Below are 23,266 nucleotides of genomic sequence, written 5' to 3'. Positions count from 1 at the left end.
AGAAGCAGTGTGGCTTAGTGAATAGAGCGTAGGCCTGGGAGTCAGAAGGACCTGGGTTCTAATCACAGCTCTTCCATGTGTCTGCTGCTTGATCTTGGACAAGTCACTTAACTTCTCTGGGCATCAGTTACCTCATCTGTAAAATGGGGATTAAGAGCATGAGCCCCATGTGGAACAGGGACTGTGTCCAATCTGCTTAACTTGTATCTATCCCAGTACTTAGAACAGTGCTTGGCATATAGTAAGTGCTAACCATGTAACATAATTATTATTATGATGATGATGGCATTTGTTAAGCACTTACTATTTGCAAAGCTCTGTTCTAAGCTCTGGGGTGGATACGAAGTGATCAGGTTGTCCCACGTGGGGCTCACAGTCTTAATCCCCATTTTACAGATGAGGTAACTGAGGCACAGAGAAGTTAAGTGACTTGCCCAAAGTCACACAGCTGACAAGCAGCGGATCCGGGATTAGAATCCATGACCTCTGACTCCAAAGCCCAGACTCTTTCCACTGAGCCATGCTGCACTTATGCTTCCCAAGATCTTAATAGCCTGCAGTGCATTTAGTAGATTGATCAATCATTCGTATTTATTGAGTGCAGAGCACTGTACCAATTGCATGGAAGAGACACTTCAATTGAGTTGGTAGACATGCTCCCTACCCACATGAAGTTTACAGTCTAGAGAGAGAGAGAGACAGACATTAATAAAAGTAAATAAATTGTGGATATGTATGTAAGTGTGGGGCTGAGTATGGGGTGAATATCAATCAATCAATCAATCAATCGTATTTATTGAGTGCTTACTGTGTGCAGAGCACTGTACTAAGCGCTTGGGAAATACAAGCTGGCAACATATAGAGACAGTCCCTACCCAACAGTGGGCTCACAGTCTTGAAGGGGGAGACAGAGAACAAAACCAAACATACAAAATAAAATAAATAGTATAGATAGGTACAAGTAAAATAAATAAATAAATAGAGTAATAAATATGTACAAATATATACATATATACAGGTGCTGTGGGGAAGGGAAGGAGGTAAGATGCGGGGGATGGAGAGGGGGACGAGGGGGAGAGGAAGGAAGGGGCTCAGTCTGGGAAGGCCTCCTGGAGCTGAGAGCTGAGCGCTCCATAGGGCCTTGAAGGGAGGAAGAGAGCTAGCTTGGCGGATGGGCAGAGGGAGGGCATTCCAGGCCTGGGGGAGGACGTGGGCCGGGGGTTGATGGCGGGACAGGAAGGCTGAGTAGGTGTGAATGAGGTTGTCGTTAATGTAACGGTGATATCAAGTCCTTGAAGAGTATAGCGGATGCTCAATAAATACCATTATTACTACTATAGGATGCTGAATTTTTAGACTATCTGAACCCTCTTCTCTTTTCAAATTCACGCCCATCCTGAGTAAGCTTCCTAACCCAAACCACTGAGCCGTGTTGTTGGGAAATCGGGGAACATTCTGTCTGGACAGGGCATCGTGTCATGTTGGAAGAAGCAGTTGGACATGTGGCTCCAGTGGAGATGTCAGTCAGTCACTCATATTTATTGAGCGCTTAAGGTGTGCAGAGCACTGTACTGAATGCTTGGGAGACACATAAACAGACGCGTTCCCTGCCCACAATGAGCTTACGGTGCGTTCCTTAGCATGAGTTTTCCTTAACGAGGGAACACAACCCTGCTTTTGTATTTGTGTCATCTGGTGAATTAAGCAAAATTAGGTAATCAACCTTTTGGGGTTTGATAAGGGCTTTCATCTGTCACCCGTCATCCGGGGACGGGTTCGTTCAGTGATTGGCGAGGCGAGAGAGAGAGAGAGGCCGGGGACGGAAAGCCTAAGTTTTATATAAAATTTATTCCGCGAGGTGAATTGAATTTATGTAATTGTTTAGGCGCAATGGATTGAGCTTCCCTTTCGGGAGGAATATAATCAATTAACAATATTAGAGCTTCCCTACACGGGAGGAACACAATCATCCGTTAACCGCACGTGGATGAGTTGGTTAACTCTCACCCATGTGCACTTCCCACTCTGGAAGAATCCACTTACTTTCCCACATGGGAAGAATTCATTACATTACCCGCGCACGTGGTGGGCGGCTAGCTCTCACAATGTGCTCTCCCTACATGGGAGGAATCCACTCATAATTCCCATCAGCAGCGGGATACCTGGGTCCCACCCACGAGACACTCACCCATCCCGCGGCCCTTGCCTCAGTGTGTTGGTTCTGGTTGTAGAGCGGGCATCTGGCCTTCTGGGCAGGGAGAGACACGTGGGCTGCTGCTGCTGCGGCTGCAGCGGCAGCTCCTGCTGCTGCGTGTCCTGGTGTTCCGACCCGGAAGGTCAGAGGCGACAGGTATTTATTGCCTGTGCCCCTAGGCCATTCCAGCTTCCGGCCTCAGTCTATCCAATCTCTGCCCTCCCCGCCTCCTCCATACCTAATTTGATTGGCACGGGGGCGAGGGACACCTTCTGTATTCCCAGCTTGGGCTGTCAATCTAGCAGATTTGGTCGTGGGGGCGGTATCCCACCCTCACTTCCGAGTTCCGCCTGCTGGCTCAGGTGGTCACGAGATAGCTTTTGACCTTGAGATGGCCGGTACCCTAGGGTCACCTCGGGACATACCACCCCTTGGCCCTCGCCATCCGTGCCCACCTGACCCCACCTCTTCCTGCATCCCCTCCAGGTCGCATAGTGGTGGGGTTGCACTGGAAGCCGTGCCTTCCGGCGCTGTCCCTCCCCTGACCGCATGGGCTGATAACATCCCTGGCTTGCCACGGGAACCAGAAAAGCAGATCCATGGGTTGGGGCAGAGGACGTTTCCTATCCCATGGTCAGGGGCAACAGAAGGCGGCGCCCCACCCTCCAGGCATGCGAGTAGGAGGTATGGAGGTATGGAAGGCAGTCAGTGGCCCACCATGGTTTTGAGGCACTGCACTGAGGAAAGGGGCCAGGGATGGTTGAAGTGGCCGCTATCCACAGATAGAGCAGTGTAACACTGGGACAGATAACAACCCCTTCCCTTACTAGCACAACGTTCTTAAGATAGCGCACAGAGACAAGAGCTGGGGGCGATTGTGTGTTTGTCACACCTGTGTGAAAAGGGCCAAGCAACAGCAACTTAGTAACCACCATCCTCCCATTAAGCCCACCGCCAGGAGCAAAAGTAGCAGCAACCCCTGGAATAGTGAGTTTCCCTCCTCAAGTCTAAAGAGTCCATAGAATCAGTACAAAACTCCTCTGGTGGTGGGGACTCTTCATTAGCTGCATGGTACACTGCCAGAGATCATCGTTTCCAATTGTTCAGAGTCACTGGAGTGAGGGGGAGAGAAGCACCGGTCATGTTGAAACAGGAACAGGTCGCCTGGTAGAAATAGCTTCCCTTCCCTGATGATGTCACACCATGGCTAAGACTGAAGACAGGCTCTCTGGGAGGCAGTTCAGTGATGATTCCTTTGCTGGGCCTGTCTGGAAGTCAGGCAATCCTGACCATAGAATTGTGAGGCAGAGAAGTACCCAGGAGCATCATATAGCCAGATATGATTGATAAAGTTTGAAATAATAGCTTTTCCTAATAACATTAAACAATTATTCTTAGCTCATTCTTAAAAACTACTAACAATTTTAACAAATTTTCCAATTATTCTTCTGTTGCTTTCCAAATCCTTGGGATATGATGACTAAACCTTTTCAGTCCCTTGAAAGAAAACAATCGCAAAGACAAGTAGACATCCAGATCTGTACATATGTATGATACCGAATAACATACAGCTGCTTTTTGCCCATTAGCTAGGCTATAGCAGAGACAGCATGCAGAACCTGCATTGTCAACCCTGAAAAATGGAGATTTTATATTAAAGACCATCTGAACCAATTAAACATGCAAAGATGAACAAACCCCAGTTCTAATACATATAATATGTAATATGCAGCAATTAAATCTGGACTTTGCGTGTTCTAATATTTAACACGTTAAGTGACGAGCAGGCCAAGCAGTTTCACAGGGTGATGTGTCGTCATTCCCCCTCTCCCAGGCGTGATGTCTGCAAAAGAGAAGGGTCTAGGTCTTGGAGGATCTCCAAGCCTCTACCAAAGTTAGTGGGCAGCCCTCATTGGGATTAGCTGCACAGGTTTGCCCAGTCAGATTCATTTATCATTTCAAATATATCAAGATGACCTTTGTATTTGATCTGCTTTTACCGTTTACTAAGTTAGAGAAATTTAAGGCAATGGCATTTCAGATATGATTAAATCACCACCCCTCCAGTTGTTCCTAGGCTGGGAGAACGATGGCAAGTTCACTCCCAATTCATTCCTAATGACCGCCATTGTAGTTTCTATGGGGAAGTGCCTTAGGCTGAGAAAGGCAGCCATTCACTAGGAGGGAGGCATCCCTTTGCTAGAGGGAGGTGCCTTCCCTCAGAGGAATTCCATTTTGATCTCCCATCTGATAGCTCTCGCCCTGAAGGCAAAGTGGTTAAGTTTTCTACCCCCATGCTTTAGCTTGCAAATTTCTTGAGTAGCTGGGTGCTCGGGTGACGGGAAGGGTCCCCCGTTTCCCAGTAACCCCAATTATGGAATTATTTCCTGTAATTGGTGGTTGGCCTCCTTGCCAAGCATCCTTCCGCATCATAGATACCCGGGCCCTGGTGTCTACCGGTAAGACTTTCCGACGATCATTTACTGGGACGGTCATATGACGGGGGGGGGGCACCCGGGTTGAGAGAGGGCCACGGCCGCCGTCCAACGGCCGGGCCCGCCGGATCCCCCTTCTAATTTCCCCGCTCCGTGGTGGTTGGGGCCGTTGGTCTACCTTCCTGAGTGAGCAGCTTCAGGATATGTGTGGGCAGCCCATCCAGCTCGTCCATAGGAAATCCCCGCTCCTTTAACTCCCTCCATATGATCACCCGTTCCCCTGGGCCCAACCTTCCTGAGCCGACCCGCAGTGGGGGTCGGTGGGTATCCCTTTTACTATTCGTTGGAACCGGCTTTGCCCTCCTGAACCCCAGGCCTTTCCTAATCATGGCTGCTACACGCCGGGTAATCGGCATCTTAGGGGACTGGAATAGGGGCCAGTCACTGTTGACTTGGCCAAAGTGCTCCAGGTTTGTACCCCAGTGGCCCTATCCCTCAAACGGTGGGCCAGCCCGCGCTCCGGCCCTGGGGGTGCACCCATTACTATTGCACGAAGTAGGCCCTCTTGGGCGGTGAGGGACCAGGGGCTTGGTTCCTGAGTTTTCTCCCTCTCATCCAGGAGTTGTTCAATTCCAAGCACCAGGAGATGCTGGTTTAATGTAGCTGGGTCGGTCCAGCGGAGGGTGCCGGCCCTTCCCTGTTCACTCCGGGGGACTGTCCGAGCCCAGTGTACCGCGAGGGTCCAGAGGGTACGACCTTGAGTGTGAGTGTGGGTCACATCCACCCCTGGGCCCAAATCGAGGCAGCTGCTTTCATCTGGGCTGAGGTCCACCTGGGCTGCTGCTCCCTTCCATACCCTGGCCAGGCAGCCTATCACCGGCTCCCCGGAGTCCCGGGAAAACTCCTTAGAGAGCTGCCTGAGTTCAGTGGCTGTGAAGTGAGTAGTTTGGGTGGTGACCTTTCCCTCAGGATTCCGCTTTTCCTTGATAATAGGATAGAGGGGCTTGGGCTGCCCCTCAGGGTTCTGCGGGGGCACCTCCCAATCCCAAGGGGAAGAAGCTGGTTCCAGTTGTGGTAGAGGATCGGGACCCCGCTTCTCCTCCCCAGAGGGATTCTTCCCACCCAGCTCCGAGTATAGGACCCGCTTGATCTCCTGCTCAGTTACGGGAAGTTTCCTCTGTGCTTCTAACTCCTTAGCCACCCGGGGTGCCAATTTCTGCTCTAAAAGTATCGCCTGCTGCATTTTTACCTCGGCCGCTGTCTGCAGTAAGAGGCATTTCGTCTCACTTTCCTTTAGTTTTGTCTCTAGGGCGGCCGCTCCTGCCGCCACCGCCGGCATCTCACTGCCTCAGAATACACACCGGTAATGAGTCTGAGGTGTGACTTTACTCCTGTTTGTCAACTGACAGTGAGGTTGGTGGGAGGCAGGAGGTAGACACTGCTGAAATGATTTCCTACTAGAGCATTCTTAAGGAAGTATTTCTACCCATGTGGGTGCATTTACAGATTCACTTCCTGTTTTGTACTTCCCAAGCACTGAGCACAGTGCAATGCACCAACTGGGTGCTCTTTTTTATTATTATAGCATTTGTTAAGTGCTTACTATGTGACAAGCACTGGTCTAAGATCTGGGATAGATACAAGTTAATCTGGTCGATTACAGTCCCAGTCCCACGTGGGGCTCCCAATCTAAGTAGGAGGGAAAATAGGTATTGAATCCCCATTTTACAGATGAGGAAACTGAGGCCCAGAGAAGTGAAGTTCTCGCCTTTCCCGCCGTCGACCCCCGGCCCACGTCATCCCCCGGGCCTGGAATGCCCTCCCTCTGCCCATCCGCCAAGCTAGCTCTCTTCCTCCCTTCAAGGCCCTACTGAGAGCTCACCTCCTCCAGGAGGCCTTCCCAGACTGAGCCCCTTCCTTCCTCTCCCCCTCGTCCCCCTCTCCATCCCCCCCATCTTACCTCCTTCCCTTCCCCACAGCACCTGTATATATGTATATATGTTTGTACATATTTATTACTCTATTTATTTATTTATCTTACTTGTACATATCTATTCTATTTATTTTATTTTGTTAGTATGTTTGGTTTTGTTCTCTGTCTCCCCCTTCTAGACTGTGAGCCCACTGTTGGGTAGGGACTGTCTCTATATGTTGTCAACTTGTACTTCCCAAGCGCTTAGTACAGTGCTCTGCACACAGTAAGCGCTCAATAAATGCGATTGATTGATTGATTGATTGAAGTAACCTGCCCAAGGTCTCACAGCAGGCAAGTGGCAGAGCCAGGATTAAAACCCAAAGAAAGATCCGTGCTCTTTCCACTAGGCCAAACTACTTCCTTTATTCTTCCCATTTAAACACTAAATGCTAATACTCATTAAATTTCCAAGTGTGTCTCTCTGGCATGGCTTTGGAGAAGAGGGTTGAGAACTCATTTTTTCAGAGCCTGAAAGAGAGGGCAACAGTTCTAGAGTGAAAGCCAGCATTTTCAATTGTCTTCACAATGCATGCAATTTCCTTTTTCTTGGTTGGTCCTGTTTTTCTGGACCCATGAGGAAATTCTGCGCTTTCAGCTGTCAGAGATGGAGACTCTCTCAGTCAATCAATCAGTGGTATTTATTGAGTGCTTTCTGTGTGCAGAGCACATAATTTTCAGCAGCAGGATGTGAGGAACAACGGGAAAGTGTGGGGTTGGCCAAGGTAGTGAGAATTATGGGTGGGACAAGCCACTTCTGTGATTGAGTAGAGGATGATGGGGCCTTTGAGTCCCACATCATAATATTGCCGTTACCACTACTGTTAGTGGTATGTGGTATGTGTTAAGTGCTTCTGATGTTCCAAGCACTGGGCTAAACTCTGGGGTAGATACAGTCAGATCAGACCACCTGTCACTGTCCCATATGGGGCTCACAGTCTAAGGGGGAGGGAGAGCAGGTATTGAGTCCCCCTTTTGTCATTGAAGAAACTGAGGCACAGAGAATTGAAGTGAGTCACCCTAAGTCACACAGCAGACCAGTGGTGGAGCTGGGATTAGAACCCAGATCTCCTTGTTCCCAGTCCTGTGCTCTTTCCATTAGGCCACATTGCTTAGATGCTCCTTTTTAGGTCAATGTGCATAAATTGTGCTTTGCGGGGAGACATAGAGGAGAGGGATACAGAAGAGTCCCAACTGAAATGTTGTTTTTATTAAGCATGATACATAATCGGGTTTTTTTTTTTTTTCATTTCAGGACATTTGCAAATCGCTTTGGTGTCACCGAGTGAGCCACAGATGTGAGACCAAGTTCATGCCAGCTGCAGAAGGGACTGCTTGTGGATTGAGTATGGTAAACCGCTTTGATATTACCCTAAATGTCACCCTGATCAAAGGCTGAGGTGCTCATTCAAATTAGAAATGGAAAACAACCTTGAAGAGTCTGTTCCTGAAGTTTCATTTTTCTTCATATTATCCGGGGCATTTCTGCTGGCAACATAACTCCAAGTGGAAGCAGCGTGGCGTAGTGAATAGAGCCCTGGCCTGGGAGTCAGAAGGTCATGGATTCTAATCCTGGATCCACTACTTGTCTGCTGTGCGACCTTGGGAAGGTCACTTCACTTCTCTGTGCCTCAGTTACCTCATGTGTAAAATGGGGATCGAGACTGTGAGCCCCACAAGGGATAGGGACCGTGTCCAACCCGATTTGCTTGTATCTACCCCAGTGCTTAGTAAAGTGCCTGGGCACATAGTTAGCGCTTAACAAATACCATAATAATAGTAATAATAATTACTGTTATTATTATTACTACCCCTATTAGCCAGGATTTGAGGGACTGTTCTGTCCTGTACAGGAAATGGGCCTAAAGACTGGAAAAGGAGCAGGGGGAGGGGATGATAATAATAATAACTATGATATTTGTTAAGTGCTTACTATGAGTCAGTCACCATTCTAGAAAAGCGCTGGGATAGATACAAGTTAATCAGGTTGGGCACAGTCCATATCCCACAGGGGGCTCACAGTCTAAGTAGGTGGAATAACAGTTATTGGATCTCCATTTTACAGATGAGGAAACTGAGGCACAGTGAAGTGACTTGGCCAAGGTCACACAGAAGGCAAGGGGCAGAGCCGGGATTAGAATCCAGGTCCTCTAACTCCCAAACCTGTGCTCTATCCACTGGCCAGATTTCAGAGTGTAGAAGTGTGAAGAGTGGGGTTCCCCCATGGGACCCATTTGGCTCGCACCTTCATAAACGACAAGGCAGGGGGAGTGCGCAGCGCAATCTCCCTGCGGACAGGGACACTCAGCTCTTCAGGCACAGAGAACCGCAGGACCGATGGGGACAGACTGCAGGTGTCGCTCACGGAGCCGAGCTAGGGGCCGAATGGGGCCGGGGAGCTTCAGTGTGAACAAGAGCCAGGTGATGCTGCTGGGGAAGAGCGACACAAACTACAACCGCCAGATCCTGGACTCGGAGCGATCAGTCGTGGCTCTGGAGGGAAATCTCAGAGCTGTCACCGATAGCTTGTTCGGACCTATGGGTGGCCATAGCCACAGAGGCCTACTGGGTGCTAGGCATCGCCGGGAAGGGGGCAGGAAAAAATTGAAGTATCATTTCACCGCCCCATCCTGTAATGCTGCCTGCAGTTCTGGTCGCTGAATCTTAGGGAGGACAGGAAAGAGCTGGAACAGGGAGAGGGAAGCAAAGGAACAGAGAGGAAGAAAAGATTGGAACTCTTCAGTTTGGAAAGATCAGGCCAACTGAGAGGGAACATGATTGAAATCTACTAAGTAAGGGAAAGTGTGGACTAGGCAAGCACCAAGTTGCTCATTCCCCATATTCAATAATTGGGTTAATAATGATTGTGGTATTTGTTAAGCACTTACTATATGCCAGGCACTGTTCTAAGTGCTGGGGTAGATACAAGATAATTGGGTTGGACACGGTCCCTGACTCACATGAGGCTCACAGTCTCAAGCCCCATTTTACAGATGAGGGAACTGAGGCACAGAGAAGTGAAGCGACTTGCCCAAGGTCACACAGCAGACAAGTGGCAGAGCTGGAATTAGAACCCATGTCCTTCTGATTCCCAGGCCCGTGCTTTAGCCACTAGACCACGTTGCTTCTATTCCCCAGCACCAGGAGAAAAAGCATATACACAAGTTCATCTGTTGCCATCAGGGTATGGAATCTGTTTGTCCAGGAAATCAGGGAGTTGAACGTATGAGCAGGCTGGAGGTTGTAGGTTGTAAGATCCTTGAGGGCATGGATTGGATCTGTCAAGTCTCTTGCATCGTCCTCTCCCAACGCCTAATACTGTGCTCTGCAGAGAATCAGCCCTCAATAAATACCACTGATTGGTTGATTGAGGGGTTTGGGTCAATTCTGGGATGAGTCCCTGCATCCTGCAACCCTGAGCCCACCCCACGTGACTTAAAAGCAGCATGGATTAGTGGCAAGAGCACGGGCTTTGGAGTCAGAGGTCATGGGTTCAAATCCCATCTCCGCAATTGTCACCTGTGTGACTTTGGGCAAGTCATCTTAACTTCTCTGTGCCTGTTACCCCATCTGTAAAATGGGGATTAAAACTGAGCCCTGCCGTGGGACAACCTGATCACCTTGTAACCTCCCCAGTGCTTAGAACAGTGCTTTGCACATAATAAGTGATTAATAAATGCCATTATTATCATTATTGTTATTAAAAAAAACAGTCCCATTGCAAGCACCCCATCTTTTCCCCTGCTGTGGGGTCCCCTTGCAGATCTGCCCTGCCTGGGACCCTGAACCCCAAGGGTGGAGCAGTGGGGATGGAGCCAGGAAGGAGGGGAGAAGGGGGAGGAGGCCTCCTTTGGTGTCTCCCCATCCTATTCCTGGGCCCGGCCCGTCCTAGGAATGGCTCTGGGCTGCAAGGCAGACCTGGTAGGGTGAGCGATGGGCTGATCCAGCAGTGGTAGGGGATATTTTGGTGGCTTGGGGTTAACTTGGGGGATGAGGGGGCATGGAGGAAGTCCAGGGATGGGCTGGAGGAGGGGGTGGGATGGGTTCAGCATTTGGAAGAGGGTGCAGGTGAGCCTTGTGGGCAGAGGTTTAAGCAAACTGTGGGAAAGTTGGGGTGAGTAGGGATGGGAGTGGGAGTGACTAAAGAAAATAAATAATTGTGGTGTTTTTTAAACACTTAATATGTGCCAAACACTGCACTAATCACTGGGGTAGATATAAGATAATCAGGTCAGGCAACATCATCATCAGCGTCATAATTGTGGTATTTAAGTGCTTACTCTGAGAAGCAGCGTGGCTCAGTGGAAAGTTCCTGGGCTTGGGAGTCAAAGATCATGGGTTCTAAACCTGGCTCCACCACTTATCTGCTGTGTGACCTTGGGCAAGTCACTTAACTTCTCTGGGCCTCAGTTCCCTCATCTGTGAAATGGGGATTGCGACTGTGAGCCCCACGTGGAGCAACCTGCTTACCCCAGTGCTTAGAATAGTGCTTGGCACATAGCAAGTGCTTAACGAATGCCATCGTTATTATTATTATTACTAAGCGCTGGGGTGGATATATTTCTCTATACTTCACTTCTCTGTGCCTCAGTTTTCTCAACTGCAAAATGGGGATTCGATACCTGCTCTCCCTCCCTCTTAGACCATGAGCCCCATGTGGGATGGGACTGTGTCCAACCTGATTATCTTGTATCTACCTCAGTGCTTAGTATAGTTCCTGGCACAAAGTAAGTGCTTAACAAATACTATTATCATTATTATTGTTATTATTATTCCTTCTTGTGTCCCGTTCCCACTATCAATCAATCAATCAATCAGTCGTATTTATTGAGCGCTTACTGTGTGCAGAGCACTGTACTAAGCGCTTGGGAAGTACAAGTTGGCAACATATAGAGATGGTCCCTACCTGACAGTGGGCTCACAGTCTAGAAGGGGGAGACAGAGAACAAAACCAAACATATTAACAAAATAAAATAAATAGAATAGATATGTACAAGTAAAACAAATAGAGTAATAAATATGTACAAACATATATACATATATACAGGTGCTGTGGGGAAGGGAAGGATGTAAGGCAGGGGATGGAGAGGGTAGGAGGGGGAGAGGAAGGAGGGGGCTCATTCTGGGAAGGCCTCCTGGAGGAGGTGAGCTCTCAGTAGGGCCTTGAAGGGAGGAAGAGAGCTAGCTTGGCGGATGGGCAGAGGGAGGGCATTCCAGGCCCGGGGGATGACATAGGCCGGGGGTCAACGGCGGGACAGGTGAGAATGAGGCACGGTGAGGAGATTAGTGGCAGAGGAGCGGAGGGTGCGGGCTGGGCTGTAGAAGGAGAGAAAGGAGGTGAGGTAGGAGGGGGCGAGGTGATGGAGAACTTTGAAGCCAAGGGTAGAGGAGTTTCTGCCTGATGCGTAGGTTGATTGGTAGCCACTGGAGATTTTTGAGGAGGGGAGTAACATGCCCAGAGCGTTTCTGGACAAAGACAGTCCGGGCAGCGGCGTGAAGTATGGATTGAAGTGGGGAGAGACAAGAGGATGGGAGATAGGAGAGGAGGCTGATACAGTAGTCCAGACGGGATAGGATGAAAGCTTGAACGAGCAGGGTAGTGGTTTGGATGGAGAGGAAAGGGCGGATCTTGGCAATGTTGCGGAGCTGAGACCGGCAGGTTTTGGTGATGGCTTGGATGTGAGGGGTGAATGAGAGAGCGGAGTCGAGGATGACACCAAGGTTGCGGGCTTGTGAGACGGGAAGGATGGTAGTGCCGTCAACAGTGATGGGAAAGTCAGGGAGAGGGCAGGGTTTGGGAGGGAAGACAAGGAGTTCAGTCTTGGACATGTTGAGTTTTAGGTGGCAGGCAGACATCCAGATGGAGATGTCCTGAAGGCAGGAGGAGATGCGAGCCTGGAGGGAGGGGGAGAGAGCAGGGGCAGAGATGTAGATCTGGGTGTCATCAGCGTAGAGATGATAGTTGAAGCCGTTGGAGCGAATGAGGTCACCAAGGGAGTGAGTGTAGAATATCCTGGACTGGATGGGCCATTGGTCTGGGGCAGTAATCGTCTTGCTTGAACTCTAAGGTTCTAGGAAGCTTTTTCTGGTGGGTGAATTCTTTAATTATAATAGAACAATTTCAACCTCTTGTTCACTTTGCCAAACTGAATTTGGACAAAGTAGCAGTTGCCTATTTTTATGGTGCTTTGGTGGGATTCAAAATCAGTCGCACGCTCTGAGGAAACCGACACAGCCAAAGCTCCGGCAACCACCACATTCCCAGCTCTCCCTCCACTCAGGGTTCCTGGCTCCTTCTCTGCCTTCTGACCCTGGTTCCAAGACACACGCACACACACACACGCACACACACACACATCTCTGCCTCTTTCCTATGGATAAATTCTGCCTAGACTGTACATCAATCAATCAATCAATCGTATTTATTGAGCGCTTACTGTGTGCAGAGCACTGTACTAAGCGCTTGGGAAGTACAAGTTGGAAACATATAGAGACGATCCCTACCCAACAGTGGGCTCATAGTCTAGAAGCAGTGGGTTGCTTGGCCGTGGGTGATTATTGTAATTATGGTATTTGTTAAGTTCTTTCTAAGTGTCAAGCATTGTTCTAAACACTAGGGTAGATACAAGTTGATCAGGTTGGACACTGGCCCTGTCCCACACAGGGCTCACAGTCCTCACGGAGGGGGAACAGGCATGGAGTCCCCATTATGCAGTTGAGGGAACAGAGGCCCAGAGAAATGAAGTGACCTGTCCAGGGTCACACAGCAAGCAATTGGCAGAGCTAGGATTAGAACCCAGGTTCTCCGACTCGCAGACCTGTGCTCTTTCCACTGGGCCATGCAGCTTCTCTAATATAGAGTGATAAAGAGATCTGGGATCTCAGTACCTTTGCAGTGCTAATATGACTTGACTCCCTGGCTAGATAATGAAAGAAGTCAATCAATCAATCAATAGTATTTATTGAGTGCTTACTATGTGCAATGCATTGAACTAAAGAACTTGAGAGAGCACAGTTCGAGTGGGAAGACATGTTCCTTGCCCGCAAGGAGCTTAAAATCTAGAGGGGGAGAAAGACATTAAAATGAATCATAGATCAGAGAAGCAGCAGAGTATAAAAATAGAGATGTTAAGGGCTTTGGGACTGAGGGAAGGATAAGTATTAAAGCGCTTAGTGGGTACAGACCTAAGTGCATAGACAATGCAGGAGGGAGAGTGAATAGGATGGAGACAGAGGTTAGTCAGGGAGGGCTTCATGGAGAAGATATGATTTTAGGAGGTCTTTGAAAATTCTGAGAGTGATGGTCTGTCGATTATGAAGGGAGAGGGAATTCCAGGTCAGAAGGTGGATGTGAGCAAGGGTTTGACAACAAGCGAGATGAGATCAAGGCACAGTGAGCAGGTTGGTGGTAGAGGAGAGAAGTGTGCGGGCTGGGTTATAGTCAGAGATTGGCCAGGTGAGGTAGAAGTGGGGAAGAGCAGGGCACAGAAGTATGGGCAATGAACTCCTTTATCTGTCCAAGGGAACACCTGCTCAAAGATGTCCCTGAATGTCAAATATTTAATCAAGTACTATTTAATCAGGGCCTAGGCTCAGCCCCTCCCCCATCATCTCTTTCCCTCTTCTCCCAGAAATTCTCATCCTCTTCCTCCATAATCTCTCAGAGAAACAGTGTGGCCTAGTGGATGGATCACAGATCTGGGACTAAGAAGGACCTAGGTTCTAATCCCGGCTCCACCACTTGTCAGTTTTGTGGATTTGGGCAAGTCACTTAATTTCTCTGAGCCTCATTCCTTCATCTGTAAAATGGGGATTGAGACTGTGGGACAGAGACTATGTCCAGCCTGATTTGCTTGTATCTACCCCAGAGCCTAGTACAGTGTCTGGCACATAATAAGTGCTTAACAAATACCATAAAAAACTAATTTCTCTGTGTCTCAGTTTTCTCATCTGTAGAATGGGGATTAAATATCCATTCACCCTCTTCCTAGACTGTGAGCCCGATGTGCGTCAGGGACTGAATCTGACCTGATTAGCTCTTATCTATTCCAGAACTTAGTACAGCGCTGGGAACATAGTAACTGCTTAACAGATGCCATTATCTTTGTTTTGGGGGGATGGCCCCTTGAAATTAAATGTCTCCCATGATATCAATCTATCAGTGGTATTTATGGGGCACTTTGCGTATGCAGAGCACTGTAATAAGCACTTGGGAGAGTCCAATACCACAGAGTTGGAAGACACAATTCCTGCCCACAGTGAGCTTACAGCCTGGAGGGGAAGCGATGTTACTCAATCAGCTAAGACCACTCCCTGGCACTTATTTCAGGCTGATAAGAATCTGGAAGGGGGGTAGATTATGTAACCCTGGTTGCAGCTGCTCCTTAGAAACCCTCCTCACCTCCCCCACTCCCCAAAACACACTCCCACCCCTGATTCCACAGGGACAAACTCATGCCTGTCATGGGCTGTTTCGAGCTCTGCCACACAGACTGGTGGGCAGAGGAACCGACACGGTATACGGTTGGCAAAACAATCAAAACCCGAGCCTTCCCCGCCGATAAGGCTCCAGACAACTGTTCACATGATTTCCTGCAAAGTCTGATATGGCAATTATATTGGGGAAAGAGAAATTAAAAACATAAGGATTAATCAACATGTGGCAAGAGTCTGAAGAGAGGAAGCAATATCTCAACTTAGACAACAGGCACTAGCAACCAGCTACACAATAAACAACAACGAGGCCAAATGCATCTCTGGAGAAAAGAGGAGATTGGAAAGCCCATTGAAGGAGCTCTGTAACTCTGCAAGGGTAAACTCAGGGCCTCTCAACCTGGTTCCGGAGCAATGATTTATTTGAAGGAACTCAAAGACCCAGAAGTCGACAGAAGAACGAAAGGCATGGCTTTCTTGTGGAAAACCAAAGTGTGAAAGCCCCGTCAGTATTGCTGGAGAGCAGCAAATTGCCCCATCCAGAGGACAGTGGATATTCACTGCAAAGAATAAACGAGAATCTGCGTGTTTCTTAGAGAAGCAGAGTGGCCTAGTGGAAAGAGCACACAGGCAGTCAGAGGACCTGGGTTCTAATACTGACTCCACCACTAGTCAGCTGTGAAACCTTGGGGCAAGTTACTTAACTACTCTGGGCCTCAGTTCCCTTATCTGTAAAATGGGGATTAAGACTGTGAGTCCCATGTGGGACAAGGACTATGTCTAACCTGACTAGCTTGTATCTACCCCAGCGCTTAGTACAGTGCCTGGCTCATAGCAAACGCTTAACAACCGCTCAATCTCCACTGGTTCCTTCCCCTCTACCTTCAAACATGCCCATGTCTCTCCCATCCTAAAAAAACCCTCTCTTGACCCCACCTCACCTTCTAGTTATCGCCCCATATCCCTCCTACCATTCCTTTCCAAACTCCTTGAACGAGTTGTCTACACACGCTGCCTCAAATTCCTCAACACCAACTCTCTTTTCGACCCCCTCCAGTCTGGCTTCTGTCCCCTACATTCCACAGAAACTGCCCTCTCAAAGGTCACCAATGACCTCCTGCTTGCCAAATCCAACGGCTCATACTCTATCCTAATCCTCCTTGACCTCTCAGCTGCCTTCGACACTGTGGACCACCCCCTTCTCCTCAACACTCTATCCAACCTTGGCTTCACAGACTCCGTCCTCTCCTGGTTCTCCTCTTATCTCTCCAGTCGTTCATTCTCAGTCTCTTTTGCAGGCTCCTCCTCCCCCTCCCATCCCCTTACTGTGGGGGTTCCCCAAGGTTCAGTTCTTGGTCCCCTTCTGTTCTCGATCTACACTCACTCCCTTGGTGACCTCATTCGCTCCAACGGCTTCAACTATCATCTCTACGCTGATGACACCCAAATCTACATCTCTGCCCCTCCTCTCTCCCCCTCCCTCCAGGCTCGCATCTCCTCCTGCCTTCAGGACATCTCCATTTGGATGTCTGCCCGCCACCTAAAACTCAGCATGTCCAAGACTGAACTCCTTGTCTTCCCTCCCAAACCCTGCCCTCTCCCTGACTTTCCCATCACTGTTGACGGCACTACCATCCTTCCCATCTCACAAGCCCGCAACCTTGGTGTCATCCTCGACTCCGCTCTCTCATTCACCCCTCACATCCAAGCCGTCACCAAAACCTGCCGGTCTCAGCTCCGCAACATTGCCAAGATCCACCCTTTCCTCTACATCCAAACTGCTACCCTGCTCGTTCAAGCTCTCATCCTATCCCATCTGGACTACTACACCTTCACCTTGTAACTTCCCCAGCGCTTAGAACATCATCAATCGTATTTATTGAGCGCTTACTATGTGCAGAGCACTGTACTAAGCGCTAGTGCTTTGCACATAGTAAGCACTTAATAAATGCCATCATGATTATCATTATTATTATTACTACATCAGCCTTCTCTCTGATCTCCCATCCTCGTGTCTCTCCCCACTTCAATCCATACTTCATGCTGCCGCCCGGATTGTCTTTGTCCAGAAACGCTCTGGGCATGTTAATCAATCAATTAATCAATCATATTTATTGAGTGCTTACTGTGTGCAGAGCACTGTACTAAGCACTTGGGAAGTACAAGTTGGCAACATATAGAGACAGTCCCTACCCAACAGTGGGCTCACAGTTTAAAAGTCTCAAAAATCTCCAGTGGCTACCAATCAATCTGCGCATCAGGCAGAAACTCCTCACCCTCAGCTTCAAGGCTCTCCATCACCTCGCCCCCTCCTACCTCTCCTCCCTTCTCTCCTTCTACAGCCCAGCCCGCACCCTCCGCTCCTCTGCCGCTAATCTCCTCACCGTGCCTCGTTCTCGCCTGTCCCGCCGTCGACCCCTGGCCCACGTTATCCCCCTGGCCTGGAATGCCCTCCCTCTGCACATCCGCCAAGCTAGCTCTCTTTCTCCCTTCAAGGCCCTACTGAGAGCTCACCTCCTCCAGGAGGCCTTCCCAGACTGAGCCCCCTCCTTCCTCTCCCCCTCGCCCCCCCTCCAGCCCCCGTCTTACCTCCTTCCCATCCCCACAGCACCTGTATATATGTATATATGTTTGCACATATTTATTACTCTATTTAGTTACTTATTTTACTTGTACATATCTATTCTATTTATTTTATTTTGTTAATATGTTTGGTTTTGTTCTCTCTCTCCCCCTTCTAGACTGTGAGCCCACTGTTGGGTAGGGACTGTCTCTATATGTTGCCAACTTGTACTTCCCAAGCGCTTAGTACAGTGCTCTGCACACAGTAAGCGCTCAATAAATACGATTGATTGATTGATTAACAAAAACCATAAAAAAACCATCTCTAATGGGAATTGTGTCCACATTCTTTCAACAGTGGTGTAGAAGAGGTCAGTGTGTCAAATATGGAGAACACGGTCCTGCACCAGTGAATGGCCAGTGGTCAGTATGGTCAGAGTGGTCGGAATGTTCTCGGACATGTGGAGGAGGAGTTACGTACCAAGAAAGACACTGCAATAACCCCAAGTAAGGGGGCCTGGGTGGGGAAGGGGAGGGGGGTGGCAGAACCTGGGAGTGGAGTCCATTGGTAATGGCTGCAATCTGTTTCATTCTGAAGAGGTGGTTTATCTGAGCACCAGTGGCCAGCCAACACTGTGACTTGCTGGCCCTGTTCCTTTCTCCGCATGCCACCGTGCCAGTGTTCATGCCAGTGCAACTGCTTTGATCCAGGCATCCAGGTCAGCTGCCGCTTACCTAAGAGCGGCGGGGGTCTAAGGCTGTTTAGCCTGAGGGATTCTTTCTCACTGTACTAAGGGCTTGGAAGTCAATCATATGTATTGAGCGCTTATGGTGTGCAGAGCACTATACTAAGCACTTGTGAGAGAACAATACTGATCCATTCATTCAGGTGTATTTATTGAGTGCTTACTGTGTGCAGAGCACTGTACTTGGGACAGTACAGTGAGAGAAGCAGCATGGCTCAGTGGAAAGAGCCGGGCTTTGGAGTTAGAGGTCATGGGTTCTAATCCTGGCTCTGCCACTTGTCAGCTGTGTGGCTTTGGGCAAGTCACTTCACTTCTCTGTGCCGCAGTTCCCTCATCTGTAAAATGGGGATGAAGACTGTGAGCCCCCCGTGGGACAACCTGATCACCTTGTAACCTCCCCAGCGATTAGAACAGTGCTTTGCACATAGTAAGCGCTTAATAAATGCCATCATTATCATTATTATTATTACTAAGTGCTTGGGAGACTACAGTAAAACAATAAACAGACACATTCCCTGCCCACAAAGAACTTACAGTCTAGAGAGGGAGAGTACAATATAACAATATAGCGGACACATTCCCTGCCCACAGTGAACTTACAGTCTAGAGCTTCTCACAAGGGTTTACCAGCGGGCTGGGAGCCTGCTGCCAGCCAACTTTTTTTACCTACCTTTGCCAAGTGGGTGCTCATTAAATACAGTCAATCAATGGTATTTATTGAACCTTTACTCTCTGCAGAGTATTGTTCTCAGCGCTTGATAAAGTACAATCCAATGAAGTTGGTAGGCACGATCCCTGCCCACAAGGAACTTAGTCCATAGGGGGAGACAGACATTAAAATAAATGACAGATAGGAGAAGTAGAGTGTAAAGATATTTACAAAAGAGCTGTGGGGCTGGAATGAGAATTAAAGTGCTTATTACTACTACTGCTTCCACTATCTCATCCACTTCCAGTACTTCTATTATTACTACTACTATTACTACTACTAATAATAATGGCATTTGTTAAGCACTTACTATGTGCAAAGCACTGTTCTATTCTACTAGAGAAGCGGCATCGTGTAGCAGATAGAGCACAGGCCTGGGAGTCAGGAAATCATGGGTTCTAATCCTGACTCTGCCGCTTGTCTACTGTATGACCTTGGGCAAGTCACTTAATTTCTCTGTGCCTCAGTTACCTCCTCTGGAAAATGAGGATTGAGGCTGAGTCCCATGTGGGACGGAGACTGTGTCCAACCCTTGTAGTCACCCCAGCATTTAGTATAGTGCCTGGCACATAGTAAGTGCTTAACAAATACCACTGTTATTATTATTATTACCACTTGTTGCCAATGACTGCCTTCCAAGAGCAATCTTTCCACAGGAGAAACCCCTGAAAATGGGAAGAACGCCCCCGTCACCCAGTTTAATTACCATTCCAAGAATCAAACAACATGTCAGGAGGCCCAATGCACTTCACTGGCTTGCCCCACACTGGTGCATTGACTAGAGGACTCTGGCCCACAGAGTGAAAATCACTGCCTCCCAAGCCCCCTTACCTCATCTAACATCCCTTGCCCCTCCCAGATTCTGCCCCGAAAGCAGACCGTCTCACCTGTGATGTCACTGTGGGAGGTCTGAGACGTTGGTGAGATGTGTCCAAATATTTCAGGGTGTCCCCTGGTCAAAGGTCTGCAGAGTTCTGGAAAAAGGTCATGGTCAGTTTCACAGGTAGGACCTCTGTACTTGGAGAGAACTCCTATTTGACTGACCGGAGACAGCAGGGAGATTTTCTGCCCCTGTGCAATATTTTTGTTTTCAATACTCTTCCTAGAGATGATGGGATCATCTATTCTTGTTGCAATCCTATTGTTCTCCTTTATGCCAGTACTGATTGCATAATCCCCTTGGGTTATATTTACTTTTGTGCTGCTACTGGTAACTGCACTGGTCCCATTATCTTGCTTTTTGTGCTTCTGTCAGGCTGTGGGTTCGTCGTGGGCAGGAAATGTCTGTTTATTGTTATTTTGTACTTTCCCAAGCTCTCAGTATAGTGCTTTACACACAGTAAGCACTCAATAAATACGATTGAATGAACTGACCCATCCCACCGAACTGACCAATTCCAACCTTTGACTCCTTTGGAGTGTGCAGGCCCAAAACTTTATGTCAAATGTCAGCCATCCTAACACTACCATTGATCGGGATAGGTCTAATCTCCTCACAGAGAACAGCCACATCAGATGGAATGGAAGATTTCCTTCTAGACTGTGAGTCCACTGTTGGGTAGGGACCGTCTCTATATGTTGCCAACTTGTACTCCCCAAGCGCTTAGTACAGTGCTCTACACACAGTAAGCGCTCAATAAATATGATTGAATGAATGAATGAATCACCTGGTGTAATTAACTCTATCACTAAGCCTCTAAAATGCTGGGCCCTGAGTGGGCCCTGAAACTGGGGGAAATTTGTTAAAATCATTATGTTCCCATACATCTCTGCAGTGTAATTTCCTGGATCTGCTTTTCATACATCAAAACCATTCAACATCTCAATATTTTCCCGAGGAGAAAGTTGATGACCTAATTTAATAACTTGGCCCCCAAGAGATTTTGATCAAGGCCTAATTTATCTTGTGGAATTGTGTGTTTCTCCTCAAAAAGGGGCAAAGTTTGTGGAAATATTGGAATGTCATTTTAGAAATATTTTCATAAAAGAATTCATCATCAGAAATAATCCCACTTGGGCAATTTTATCTTTGTAAACCAAATGAAAACTAATCAGAACAATGTTGACTGGAAAGAAATCTGCATTAAGCCATGAATACAAGTGATTAGACTGTTACCTGTCCCAAGATGATTGAATTAGTTACTCATTGCATTTTGTTTTCGAGAAGTCTTCTTTTCCTAGTATAGTTGTTGATTTGTTTCTTACTTAAGTTTAAACGTTTGGTTGTAGTCAGAGGGCTCCACATAAACATTTTCATTTTCCCATGTGAGAAGCCTGGTGGGTTTTCAAGGTTAACATTTTAATGATTTCCTTAATCAAAGTTAGAGTTCTGAAACTGTATTTGGTTTTGACTGTTGCTTTTAGGGGAATGACACAACTTCCAAAAACACATTGGTTGAGATCGTGTCTACTAACTCTAATTGTGCTGCCCCAAGTGTTTAGTGCAGTGTTGTGCACAAAGTGAAAATTGACTGGAGTCACTCATTTCCTCTGAGACTAGGGATAATGAAAACTGAGCCCTTTTTTTGGTATGCCAGGGGTCAGATCTTAGCATATTTCAAGGGAACTTATTTCGAGGGATCATGTTTGATTATCATGTCTACCAACTCTATTATATGATCCTTTTCCAAGTGCTTAGAACAATGCTCTGCGCACAAGAAGACCTCACTAAGAACCACTGTTTGATTTGTGTGGCTTAGTGGAAAGAACACGGGTTTGGGAGTCAGAGGACTTGGGTTCTAATCATGGCTCTGCAACGTGTCGGCTACGTGGCCTTGGGCAAGCCACATAACTTCTCTGTGCCTCAGTTACCTCATCTGTGAAATGGGGATTAAGACTGTGAGCATAACTTCTCTGTGCCTCAGTTACCTCATCTGTGAAATGGGGATTAAGACTGCGAGCCCCATGTGGGATAATCTGATTACCTTGTATCTACCCCAGTGCTTAGAACAGCGCTTGGCCAAATTGTTGCTAAATTGTACTTTCCAAGTGCTTAGTACAATGCTGTGCACACAGTAAGCACTCAATAAATACGATTGAATGAATGAATGAATGAACATAGTAAGCACTTAACAAATACCTTAATTATTATTATTATTATCCTCTGTCAAAATCATTCTTAAATATTCCTCATTTTGTCCTTATTAAGAAAGGCTTCTAGGCTGTGAGCCCACTGTTGGGTAGGGACTGTCTCTATATGTTGCCAACTTGTACTTCCTAAACACTTAGTACAGTGCTCTGCACACAGTAAGCACTCAATAAATATGATTGATTGATTGATTGATTGACCTGACCTATCAGTAATACACTGTAGGAATCGATCAGGAAAATGGCATTTGCTTGGCAAGGCGGAAAATTAAGGGAGCAAAATCAGCCTGCATTACTACATATGCTACAATCCCAACCCTGAATAACAAAAAAAGGGCCTTAGATGTTCAAGAATGATAGCTAGATTGTGCTTAGAGTTGCAAACCCCAAGATGAAAATGGGCAGTGAAGTCATCAGGACTGGATAGAATTGTTCCTACTGTTGCAGGCTCTTTAACCTGCATTCAGTTGGTGACATCTCAAGCTTCCCTGGTGCTCCTAGGAAGGCTGAGTCCCATGCTAATATGCAGTGGACAGTTGAAAAACACATCAATTCTCTGGCTCCAAGATTGTAATGTCAGTATTAATAACAGAAAGGAGGCTCCTGGTTGTTTACTAAATTTAGGAGGATTCAAAAATGCCTTTGCCCTTTAGGAAGGGGAAGGATTTCCCTAAAAGACGGCTAGGTAGGCTGGGGCATAATAGGTCAAGTTCTCAGAACTTGGTTGGGAAATCAAAAATTCCCCAGAAAAGGGCCCCTTCATTGGCCAGGCCTCTCAAACATAATGGTTTTGGGGCCGGTGGGGGGTGGGGGGTGGGGAGGGAAGAGGGCTGGAGGGATGGGGAGTCAAAACCCGAGGCTTCCATTTCATTGAATCCTATTCCCAAACCTCCAGGGAGCCTCCAGTGCTGAGCACTGACCGAATAATTAGCTCATTGTTTTCATTGTCCAATTCACCCAAGTGAGGAATAAGCATCAAACATTTAGCTTGTAGTTAAACTTCATCTTTTTGCTTTCAACAGAATGCAGTTTCTTGAGCAGATAGTGGGGAAGTGGGGGTAACATCTCAGTGCTCTTGATTTATACTCGCTTGTCCAATGGCATGAATGGCCAATCTCCAGCTCCTGG

At 47.8% G+C, this 23,266-nt stretch overlaps 1 protein-coding gene across 1 annotated transcript in view; it reads left to right on the top strand.

The window, feature by feature from the left end:
• Positions 1–23,266, top strand: part of ADAMTS18 (ADAM metallopeptidase with thrombospondin type 1 motif 18) — a 187,193-nt gene that overhangs the window by 73,331 nt on the left and 90,596 nt on the right. The window contains exons 11-12 of the mRNA XM_038771822.1: positions 7,857–7,952; positions 17,955–18,103. Coding sequence (XP_038627750.1) covers positions 7,857–7,952; positions 17,955–18,103 — 245 coding nt within the window. The remainder of the gene's footprint in view (positions 1–7,856; positions 7,953–17,954; positions 18,104–23,266) is intronic.

The sequence above is a fragment of the Tachyglossus aculeatus genome, chromosome X1, assembly GCF_015852505.1.
Source record: "Tachyglossus aculeatus isolate mTacAcu1 chromosome X1, mTacAcu1.pri, whole genome shotgun sequence".
Classification (NCBI taxonomy): Eukaryota; Metazoa; Chordata; class Mammalia; order Monotremata; family Tachyglossidae; genus Tachyglossus; species Tachyglossus aculeatus.
This window is presented reverse-complemented; position numbering and strand designations above follow the sequence as displayed.